We start from the raw sequence: 12,679 nt of genomic DNA, 5'->3' as shown, positions 1-12,679 counted from the left end.
ATTTTGTCATAAATACTTTTAGTATATACTTAAATATAAAATAGTATTGCAAAAAGAAAAAATAAATAAAGAAACACAATGCCAAACAAAACATACATCTTCTCTATATAATAACTCATCAACCATTAACTCTCTCAAACCAATCGTTTACTAATTAGTTCTTTTCAGCATTTCAATTCTAGAATCATGTGATCTAAAATATCTTTTGAGAATAAAAACAAAATGAATGAACATGTACCATCTTCTTCTTCCTCCGTCATTCAATCACTTCCTAGAGATTTATTACTTGACATGTTTGCAAGCATAGGTTCTCAATCATTCGTCGATCTTCATCGAATGAAAATATGTTGCAAAGACTTTCTTGAACTCAGTGAAGAAAGTTATGTTTTGCAAAATATTTCTTTGGACAATTTTCCATTCATCCAATGGATTCCTAATGAAAATGCATTGATCTTTTTGAAACGTTGTGTGGAAAGTGAAAATGTAGAGAGTTTATATAGAGAAGGATTGTGTGAGTACTTTAGCTATCCAAATGAAAATATAGATGGTCTTGAGAGCTTAAAGTTTGCAGCTCAAAAGTGTCATAAAGAAGCGATGTATGTGTACGGTATGATTTTGATGTGTTCTGAGAATCATGATTCTAGAAAACAAGGAGTTGAGTATTTGCGTTCATTGAGAAAATCTAAATGTATATTGCGTACAAGGAAGAATGTACAATATTTTACGAATTCTTTATGGAAAAGTAATGGAGTGTTGCTGCGCAATAACACTCCTATATGCAACACAAAAAGCACGTGCAATGGATGGAGAGTTAAAGAAGGTCGGTGGTCATTAATGGATGATGATATTAAATTATGTGAAAATTGCAGATGGGATCATGAGTTAGAGTTTTTTTATAAATTACTTAAAATTTACTAGTTTTAATTGTTTAGAATGTGAGGGAGTATTAAATTATCAAAAAAAAATTATTTGAACAGAATCCTCAAATGTTTGTACGCACAAATAAAAAATTATAACTTTTATTTATCTTAAAATTTTATTTATTTATATTAGTATTGAAATCTATTATATATTGACTTCTATTTTATTATAATATTTTTTTTTCTAGTTTTTTATTCATCACAATACTGAAAATTGAATGAAAAAGTTCTATAATCTCTTATATGTTTTAAAATATATATAATATATTCAACCTTTTTCATACACATATCCAATCACTTAATCCCCAATAACTTTGATCCCACCTTTGAATTTACCCAAAAGAAATCTTATCTACAATTCAACTATCTTCTTCCACATAGATACCATTACCTTCCTAAAAAAAGGAACAAAATAGGGTTTGGGTTCAGAACCCAAGCAATCTTAACTACCAATTGGTGTGACGATTACTATATCAAAAACGATCTTGCCATAGACTGATATTTAATAAACAATTGATATAGCTTCCGTGGACGGTCTCCGATACAAATCTAAACATACAAAATTGAGGAATCACAACATGCAACCAACCTGTAAAACCTAATACATGAAATCAACCCTCTTTTTCTGTGACAATAATGTGTTATGTAACGCCCGGAAATTTGATTATTCGCTTAATCTAGATGTTTAGAGTGTTTAGTGAAATTTTCGTATTTTGAGACGATTTAGTCGGTATTAGTTCAGGATAGCGGATTGATATTTAATCAAGAGTTTCAATATTTTCAATATTAGAAATATTATTGGAATAATATTTGAAGTTTTGGGAATTTTTTTGATTAATTAAGATTAGACCGGAAATATGATATATTGGTCGAGTTTGGATTGTCGGTGTTATTTTAAGAAGCATATTTGAATTTATTAAGTTAAAAGTTGGATTTTAGTCGGACGGGCGAATAATAATATTAAGAATAATATTATTTAGAAGTTGGAATTTATTATATTGTTGGAATATTAATAAAAGTGATATTTTGATTTAATTTGAGTTATATAACTTATTGGGCCTAATTAATTGCGGAGAATAATAAAGAGGAGACTTAAACACTAAGCCCAATTGGTTTTATATTAGGGTTTTAGAGATGAGAAAGACTAGTGTTGTCATTTGGGAGGAAACAAGAATAGAGGAGAAAGAGGCAAGCAATGAAGAAGAAGAAGCTTGGAAATTTTCATCCATGATGCCAAATTGAAGATGCAAATAGAGACTCATTGAGTTGCTTCCATTGATAAGATAAGGGTGGGATTCTCTTCCTATAATGGGGCTTATGAAACCTTATATGTTGGAATTAGGGTATAAATTAGTCTTTTGTGTTATGTTAATTATGGCCCTGCCATTGTTGAAATTGTTGTGTCTATGTTGATCAATGGAAACTTGAATTAATTAAATGGTATGTTGTTTGTAATAGAAATGAAACTGGGTTAAATAAAAGGCTTGAAGTTATAATGACCACACATTGATGCTGCCGGCACTTTTCGCGTCTGTGCGATAGCTAGCTCGCCTTGTTCGTTTTGTAAATTTCTATGAATATTATCCTACTTGTCCAAAGTTAGAATGCTGGCTAGGCTTTGTTGATGTGGTAAATGTTTAGACATGCAACCTCACTCACGTCCGCTGGCAATTGATGAAACTGGTGGTGCTAGTAGCAGTGGGTGGGTCCCACTTGACTTAGTTTTCTCATAGTCCATAATCTTGTTTGGTGATGTTTTCTTTATATATATATATATATATATATATATATATATATATATATATATATATATATATATATATATATATATATATATATATATATATATATATATATATATATATATATATATATATATATATATATATATGTGTGTGTGTGTGTGTGTATATATATAATTGAGATAATGATAATGGCATCACTTTATTTTGTTTTATACTTTGTTTGTGGCATTAGGACACAACGTGGAGATTGGTATGGAACCATGGGATCACTAATATGCTAGGTAACTATAACCATAATGATTAGCATATTGACAATAATATATTGATTTTATATTTTGCTTGGAGATATACATAAATGAAATTAAGATAGTAGTGCCATATAACACATATATAGGTGAATTAATGTATTGGGACATAATATGCATTGGAAATAATGGACTACCAGGATTTAGTAGTAGTAATATAAGTAGCATGAGACAGACAAGCTTAGCAGAAGTAGGAAACGGTTGATAGTAGTTTTCTTCGTAGCAGGCATTGGCACATTGAAATAAATGTATGTGGATATTAATCTTTATATGGATTACATAAATAACAGGAAGGTGATGCTTGTATACTGTTAGCAATAACACTTAGAAACAGAACATTAACAGGTAGCTGAATAATTAGTTGGCAGACTGGAAATTACTTGATATTGCAGGAACATAAGCTAAGTTTAATTAGTACATTAATGTGGTGGCGTTCTTTTGTCGAAATTGTGATATTAATCGGTCAATTAAATTAATAGTTGAATTAATTTTTAATAAGCCTATTTAATTGGAATAAACATGAACTTAGATAACCGGTAAAGAATAGAATTGTATTCGAATTAACCGGTTAAGTGGTGTTTTAGTGACTTGGGAGTATAACCCGAAAATTGGTAAAGTCGTGAATATTAAGGATTTAACCTGAATTTAGATAACTGGTAGTGACGCGGGATGTATCCGGTTAATTAGAGAATATTAGGTGAATAATTTTGGTTAGTTGATAGTGAGTTAGTGAGTTGATTAAGCGACTAATTTATAGAGAATTATGAGACTAATGTGAATTGACTCAACGTGTTGATTTGTTGTGACATACCGAAACATGATGGTGTTGTGATGATTTTGTTAATGTTTGAAATTATATGTTTGTCGTGATGTGTCGAAACATGACGATGTTTGTGATGATTGGTAATACGTGATGTTGTATATATATTTTTGACGATAATTTTGTGACTAAGTGAAGGTGAAACATTATGGTGACGTCATAGGCGAAGCTTGGGCCCGGCGAGGGTGGGCCATTGCCCAGGCTGACCCAAATTTTTTTTTTTTTAATTAGAGTGAAAAAATAAGTTAATATTAAATTAAAAAAAAAACAAATAAGAAAAAAAAGGTGAGAAACTAAAACAAAGAAAAAGAAGAGACGGAAAGACACCACCGCTACCACCGCCGGCATAGGATTTCGAAACGACAGCTACCCACTGCCAGCACCACCGCCACCTCCACCGACAACCCCCAATCTTCACTGATTTGGTAACCTTCTTTCTCCAATCTCCATTAATGTTTTGATTTGCTAGTTTGAAAGTTCATAAAATTTTTTCCTATTTGAAATGGATTTGGTTTTTGATTTGAGAGAAAAAATTTATTTGAATTTAGAGAATGGAGAACATTTGATGGTTTGATTTAGAGAATGAAGATGAACTTATGTGAGGGATGAGATTACATGAGCTAAGAAGATGAACTTATGTGTTGAAAAAAGAACTTATGTTCTGAAAAAAAACTTATGTGAAGATGAAGTTTGAGAAGAAGGGATGAGTTTAAGAGCTTATGTAGATGATAATTATTTGGCCTTATCTTTATTTATGTTATCCCTTTTGTGTGTTGCTAGCTAGGTAGGATCCATGGGAATTATTTATGTTATCCCTTTTGGCTTTTTGTGTGTTGCTAGCTAGATATATTATAATAATATGGCAAAGAATGCATATAACAGTAAGAGTAAGACTTTAAAATATATTAGAACAATATGGTTTCACACTTAGATTTTTATACTTCTACTGAAGTCCTCCAATTTATTAGATTTTTATACTTCTACTGAACAATATGGTTGCTAGCTAGATGAAGTCCTCCAATTTCAACGCCTATACTTCTACTGATAGTGAATGACATCATTGCATTGAACAATATGGTTTCACACTTAGATTTTTATATTTTCTTTGGCTTGAATTTTCACAAGTATTTATACACCACCAAATAAGTATTTATCAAAAATCTTAATTGTTTTTTCATGTACTTTGGATTTGTTTAACACTATAATAATTGTATGTATACGGTGTAAATTATCTACGGTGTATCAAATTGGTGTAACAATAGCATAGCTTTTATTGGGCTTATTGTAATTAATTGTTTGATTTGTTTTATTCAATGACAGAGATGAGGAGATTTTTGGTTGATAGAGAAAGTATTGAGAATGTGAATGTTGAGCAAGCGGAAGCCGAATTACAATCACTACCTAATAATGTGATTGATGAGTTTAACCCAAATGAGATTGTGCGTGATCCAGGTCTTAGGAAACAAATTAATGAGTATGCTCCGGATATTCAAGACCAAGTGAGGAGGGCATATATATTGAAGGGTCCAATGCAACCAGATTTGACAAGTTTTCCTCGTACTCTATTTGGAAGTGCTAAAAGAGCATTTAGTAAATCATGGTATAAGAATTATGCATGGTTAGAATATAGTGAGATAAAAGATGCAGCTTATTGTTTTTATTGCTTTCTCTTTAAGAAACCCGGGAGAGCCGAGCACTTTGGTTTTGAAGTCTTCACTAAAAGTGGATATAAAGATTGGAAGCATGCATCTCAAGGTTTGAAAGATCACGTTGGTAGTCATAATAGTTTGCATAACTCATGTGTCAAGCACTACGATGATTATAATAATCAAAGACAAAGTGTGGCTAGTAAGTTTGCTAGAGCAACCAAGGAATCAGAAGAGTTATATAAGATTCGTTTGACTTGTTCTGTAGATTGTTCAAGATATCTAATTGCACAAGGCATGGCTTTTCGTGGCCATGATGAATCCTCTATTTCTCTAAATAAGGGAAATTTTAGAGAGATGGTAGATTGGGTAAAAGCTAAGGATGAACAAGTGAGCGATGCTTTTAATCGTGGTGGAAAAAATTGCACAATGATTTCTAGTGACATTCAAAAGGAGCTTGCAATGTGTTGTGCACATGAAGTTACCAAGGTGATTATGGAAGAGCTTGGTGATAGACAATTTTCCGTGCTTATTGACGAGTCACGTGATATATCTATCAAAGAGCAAATGGCGGTGATGTTGAGGTTAGTAGTTGTATTTGTTTTCAATTTCCAATTTTCATTTTTCATTACTTACTATGCCACCAAGTAACGATTCATTTGTTGAATTTGTTTTAGGTTTGTTAACGACAAAGGGCATATTGTGGAACGATTCATTGCTCTACATCATGTCAAAGATACTACATCTGAGGCATTAAAGGATGCTCTTTATGGTATTCTTGATAAGTACACGTTATCTATTTCAAGGATACGGGGGCAAGGATATGATGGAGCTTCAAATATGAGAGGTGAATTTAATGGTTTGCAAAGAAAGATTCTAGATGAAAACCCTTATGCTTTCTATGTCCATTGTTATGCTCACCGTTTGCAATTGGTTGTTGTGTCTGTTGCTAGTAGTTGCTCATCTATTCATGATTTCTTTGAGTACATATCCTTAATTGTGAACACAACAAGTGCATCTTGTAAGAGGAGAGATGCCTTGACGGAGGCTCAACACCAAGATATTTTAAATCAACTTGAGAGGGGTGAGATATCTAAAGGAAGGGGATTGCATCAATCATCTAGTCTCACTAGACCCGGGGATACTAGATGGGGTTCACATCATACTACATTGCTTCGTTTGGATCAAATGTGGCCATCTGTGTTAAAGGTACTTAGTATGGTTGATGGAGATGGACGTGTAGCATCTCAAGCAGCAGGTTTGATAGAAAAAATGGAGAGTTTTAAATTTTCTTTTATTTTGAAGTTAATGTTAAAGTTGTTTGGTATCACAAATGAGCTTTCAAATGTCTTGCAAAGAAAAGATCTTAATATTGTGAATGCCATGGAATTAGTTGATGTTGTGAAAGCTCGGCTGGCCACAATGAGGGATAGTGGTTGGGATAATTTATTTTCCGATGTAAAAGAATTTTGTGTTGCTAAATGTATTCCGGTGCCTAATATGGATGATGAAATACCAGTTCGAGGTCGGTCAAGGGCAGAAGGGAGGACTATCACTAATCTTCATCATTACCGTGCAGAGATTTTTTATGTAGCTATTGACAAAATATGTGTCGAGATGGATCACCGCTTTAGTGAAGGAAGTAACATTATCCTTGATTGCTTCTCATGTCTTGACCCCAAGAACTCCTTCTCTAAGTTTGATGTTGATAAGTGTCATACCCCAAAATTTGCCCATACTATTTCTCATGCATAAAACCAAATCAAAAGACAAAGCTCCAAAACACATTCTCCCATACAAAGTTCTGAACTAGGGTTTGGTTCTTTCAAAGGAGAATCACTGAATCAATGGCTCAAGGTGGTTCCATAGGGTCACTAACATCCCAAAGTATCTCCCTGTAAAGTTGCAAGTCAATCAGAGCAAATTGAGTCCCTCAAATCTTGATTAGGTCAACAGTCGACTCTCAAGGGCAAAATAGTCATTTCAAGTCAATATACAGTCAAAGTTCAAGATATTTGGTCAACAACATCCTCATAACCCTAAAATCATCATTTGATCAAAGATTGATCATGATGATGCAAGGAAAGATCAGAAAAGTCAAAAGTCAAAAGTTACTATTTTGGGCATGAACTGAAAAAGTCAACCAAACTTTGAAAATTCACCAAATATTCATACTTCATCAGAAAAATTCCCATCAAAGCTCATTTTAAAGGGAATTCATTCCTCTATCTAATGGTCCAAGAATCAGAGCTCATAGGTCAATGGTTTAAGAGATATGGTTTCATACATTATAGGTCCTTTTCAAAAGTCAACAAAAAGACATTTTTTTCAAAAGGACATAAGATGAGCATGGAAAATGATTTTGATATGAGACCAAAGACATTGGTTAAAGGACTCTTTAAGGTTTCCAAAGAGTCTACAAGCTTGAAAAAATATTGAGATATGGAGAAATGGCGTGGTATACAAGTTCACTTACTTTTCAAATGGGTACAAAGAGGAAAAAGCCTAAAATTCCAAATGTTTCTAAATGGGCTTGCATTATTGTTGCTTCATCCTCATTATAAGCCCATCCACGTGACAAAAACAAAGACCTTTTATTTTTCATAATTTTTATCAATTATTTATGATTTTAATTCTTTTAAATCATGATTTAATTGCATAAAATATGAAAATAATCAAAAATTTGATTTTCCTTCAATTTCAATCATCATCAATCCAAATAATATCCAATAATCATACAAAATTCGTGCAAAGGCTAATTGGTAGAAAAAGATGGGATTTGAATCATATTTAGAAACATAATTTCAATCATATTTTACCAAATTGCAAATCAAAGATTCATTGGGATTTCCTCACAAATTATCAACCCTAATCAACCTTTATAAATACATGACAAGTGCAGACCCTAAGGGAGGATTTTTTCGGCAGCCAAAGAGTTTCAAATCCGGAGCAAAAATTCAAGAAAAACTCAAAATCATCTTTGGAGTTTAAGGCCAATTCAAAGCAGGGCAAGCATTCCAAAACGTTCCTTGGTGTTCACTGAAGGAATTCCAATCCTCACACGCAAGGAACACGTTCAGAATCTTCTCAAATCCGTCACGGTTTGCACTCACTTTCCTTTGATCGATTCTCTTAATTCACGCATCTTTAACATGTTTCGATTGCATATTCGTGTTTGTGATAGTATATATGAGGTTTCTGGATAATTTAATTGGAGAATCTGTGCCTAGAACGAGTTTCACCATGGTAGGGTTCGAAGCTTTCGAATTAGGGTTTTCCAATATAGGTAAAATTGGGAAGAACTATGATGCCTATTATATCCGTAAAGGTTGGACGATCATGTTAGCATATTCGCGATAAATTTATGGTGCTTGCATGAGGTTTTCGTTGTTGCAGGTGAATTGGCTATGAACAAAGTCATGGCTAATTCGTAGCAAAGTTAAGAGGCCAGTTGCAGGTCTTCTGAGGAAGATGAAGACGTGGCGTGGAGTCATTCGCCCGTTTGAATTCGCGCGCTCTTTTTCTTTTATTTTTCTTGTTCTTCTTTATCTTGTTCTGAAGGCGAATCATAAACAAAACAAAGAGCTTGGCTGGATGGTAAGAGGCGCCTTGTGGAACCTTGGGGGAGCCGGTTCGATCCCCAGGTCCTCGCGTTTATTTTTCAACACATATTTCATTCTGATCCCATGCGCCTCATTTACAAGATTTGCTGTGCACCCTCAAAATTCAACCCTTGGATTACTAGCGCCTTGGATCGGACGTGCCAGGATCCAAAGATCATTATATGGACACCCAGCCAACCCACACACGATCAAAAGCTAAGTAATTTCTAATTTTTTTTAATTTTTTATTGCACAACCTTTTTTATCTTATTTATAATATATATATATATGATTGTTTTTATTTTTAATTTTATTTTTATACATAAAAACTATATAAGATTTCATAAAAACCTTTTATATGTTTATTTATCTAATTTATTTATTTAATTGTTTCCCTTTAAATATTTGTTTAAATGACTTTATTTATTTTAATTTACCATTAAATCTTTAAAAATTTATATGTATTTTCTTTTAATTCTAAAAATTCCAAAAAAATTATTTTTTACTCAATTTAGTTTTTCGCCTCGATTTAATTAATTAGGTCGCAAGACCAATAATTAATTAAATTGATTTATCCTTATATTCCATTTGAATCTTAACCAGGATTGATAATACACTGAAAAATATTTTCTTTCTTTTGTGCCTTGCCTTTTCAGGGTTATCGACATGGTTCACTCCGACAACGCGCCCAATCAAGAACCCAGAGCTAAGTCATTTAAAATTAAAGTCTATTTTGTTTTCTTTTAAAAGCTAGGGTTTGCCTTGCCTTCACATATTTTCTGCCTTATTTCAGGGTTTACCTTCAAGGCAACCTTCGCCTAACAACCATGTCAGATCAAATTCAAATGCAAAGCTAAGTGTTGTTTATTTATTTATTATTAATTTCTTTATCCTTTATTTTTATTAGGGTTAACCCTATTTGCCTCCGAACCGATAATGCACTCACCCTTCTTTGTTTATTCTTTCTTTTCCAAATTTTCAGGGTTTGTCAACTGTCAAAGCTACGAGTATTGGTAACCCTAAACCCTATTTACAAATTATTACTTGTGTTAAACCTTTTGCCTTTTATTTTTATATCCCGCTGGTTTCAATTCCCCTCTCCTCCGCTGGTTACAATTTCCCTTCCCCATTGTTATTGTTATATTATTGTGTGGTTAGTAATTCTAGGGAGTGCAAGCCTGTTAATTGAATTAGAATAACTAATTATAAGATAATTTGATTGAATTAACCACGTGATTGTTGCACCCACGCACACTTTTGGGGTAACCTCCCTGTTGCCTTGTTGCCTGTTGCCTTTGTGTTTTGCAGAATAAGCCACGTCCCTCGAATTCGAGGATACCTCAGCCATGTTGCCTCGATAAAAAGGTCACGACCCTAATGATGCTGCCTTCGATACACAAATGACCTAGACCCTCGGATGTTGCCTACGAAAAGGCTGAGGTATCTTCTGGCTGCCTACGAAAATGGCTTATTCTGATCCTTGCCTTAGACTACCTGCCCCTCTATGGCATGGGACAGTCTTATGGCAAAGGATGCTTCGATGACCCTTCAACCTCCAAACGAAAGGCTTCCTGCCCTCTTATGGCAAGGATAGACCCTTTCATTCTGAAAGGCTAAAAAGAGACCTATCATCTGAGTTTAAGGTAATTGCCCCTAATTGCCTTGCAATGCTCAAACCTTTTTATTATATTCTTTCTCATAATTTTTCAAAAGGGCAACGCTTATTCACAAGCTAAAGTCCCTATCTCTTTCATCTACATTTTCTAAACAAACGAGCAAGCAAAGCAATTAAGAGCCCATGGAAAACCATGGATGCAAAGGGTGCCTTACACCTTCCCTTTGCATAAATTACCCCCCGAACTCAGATTTCTTAAAAGGTTTTTTTCTGTTTCTTTTTGCCTTTCCGAATCTGTTTGGATAAAATAAAAGTCGGTGGCGACTCATGCTTAACCGCAACATTTTTCGATGATAAAAAGTCAGTTCACCGTGTTACAGAACTGGCGACTCTGCTGGGGATTTTTCGATTTAAGAGGGGTTACCTTAAAAGTTTAGGATTCACTTAAATGTTTTCTATTGTTTGTTTTGCTTGCTTTACTTTTGCAGGGCTGTTTTGGGTATTCTGCTGTGTGAAAGGTCCTACACCCGGATCTAGTGTACCTTAAGTATGTGGCATGAGACCAGGGAGGCTGTACGACATGTATCGTTACGGTTGAACTGGTGGCCACCGTTAGTGCGACGCTTTGGTTTGTCCTGATGGCCCTTGAATCTGATCGAGGAGACATTTGGCTACCGCGTGGTGTCATGAGCACTAATTCGCCCTTAGAACCTTAGTCGAACTTGACTTTGGCTTATAAGAAGTAGCGAGATGGATGGCTTCGGATTCCTGACTGAAGCCGGTTGATACTCGATGCTACACTCATTGAGATTGGACTCAAGGGATGCTTTTGGTTGGCCGATTGAGTGCTATGTTGAGACAACGCCCACGAGAAAGATCAGGGATATGAGCACCATAGAACCTGGTTACTTTTTAGGACAGGTTGAACCAACTAAACGAAAGGAAGAAGGGTATATACCTATGAACTTCATGCAAGCTTACCCTTAAGGCAATTGTGTGACTTGTTTGTGTTTGTTATCTACTTGGCATCATAACATCATAACATCATAACATCATGACATATCATAACCACTAACAAATTTCAAGGACCGAGAAATTTATATTTACACTGTTTTGTAGGACATGGCTTTTTCTACCAGAGATTATGTACGACTCAACTTTGTAGGGATACCTTCTGAGCTTAAGGAGCTCGCCTTAGAAGTCCCTGGAGACTCTAAGTTTGCTGAAAGACATGGTTATCTTCTTCGACTGGTCACCTCTCAATTTGAAGAAGATATGATGAGAGTCTTATGCCAATTCTTTGATCCCGAACATCATTGCTTCACTTTTCCGGATTATCAGTTGGTACCTACTTTGGAGGAGTTCTCAAACTTACTTGGTGTACCTATATCTAAGCATCTGCCCTTTACTGGATTGGAAAGCACTCCGAAACTCGAGACTATTGCTGCTGCACTTCACCTAAAGAGATCAGACATCGCCTCCAACTGGGACACCAAGAATGGAGTAGAAGGTCTCTCAGCCAAATTCTTATTTGGAAAAGCTCGACAATTTCTAAAGGCCATGAGCTACCATGCTTTTGAAGATGTTTTGGCTTTGTTAATATATAGTTTGGTTTTGTTTCCTAATCCTGATCAATTCATTGATGTGCACGCAATCAAGATTTTTCTGACTCACAACCCCGTGCCTACGCTACTTGGAGATATTCTACATTCCCTTCACTCTCGTGTCATGAAGAAGCGAGGGACTCTTATGTGTTGCACACCCTTGCTGGCTAGGTGGTTTATTTCGCACCTTCCACGCTCAGTAGTCAGAAACGATCAAAAGATGCAATGGTCTCGAAGAATCATGTCACTTTCTCACTCAGATATCCGTTGGCATGTTATGTCTCAAGAGTACGTCACTATCATCGATCATTGTGGGAAATTCCCTAATGTGCCTCTCCTTGGCATTAGAGGAGGAATCACCTACAATCCTTCATTAGCTTTACGACAATTTGGTTATGCTCGAAGGGATGGTCCTCATCACT

At 34.7% G+C, this 12,679-nt stretch overlaps 2 protein-coding genes across 2 annotated transcripts; both read left to right on the top strand.

Moving 5' to 3' along the window:
• Positions 1-222: 222 nt before the first annotated feature.
• On the top strand, positions 223-918 carry LOC131651388 (putative F-box protein At1g67623). The gene has a single exon (XM_058921054.1). The coding sequence runs from the start codon at positions 223-225 to the stop codon at positions 916-918; it is 696 nt and encodes a 231-aa protein (XP_058777037.1).
• Positions 919-4,129: 3,211 nt separating this feature from the next.
• Positions 4,130-7,687, top strand: LOC131654011 (uncharacterized). Its single transcript, XM_058924390.1, has 3 exons — positions 4,130-4,215; positions 5,111-6,020; positions 6,114-7,687. The coding sequence occupies exons 2-3, from the start codon at positions 5,113-5,115 to the stop codon at positions 7,189-7,191; spliced, it is 1,986 nt and encodes a 661-aa protein (XP_058780373.1). The 5' UTR covers positions 4,130-4,215; positions 5,111-5,112; the 3' UTR covers positions 7,192-7,687.
• Positions 7,688-12,679: the final 4,992 nt, after the last annotated feature.

This window comes from Vicia villosa, linkage group LG2 (assembly GCF_029867415.1).
Source record: "Vicia villosa cultivar HV-30 ecotype Madison, WI linkage group LG2, Vvil1.0, whole genome shotgun sequence".
Lineage (NCBI taxonomy): Eukaryota > Viridiplantae > Streptophyta > Magnoliopsida > Fabales > Fabaceae > Vicia > Vicia villosa.
Note: the sequence above shows the minus strand (reverse complement) of the source record. Positions and strands in the feature narration are given on the sequence as shown.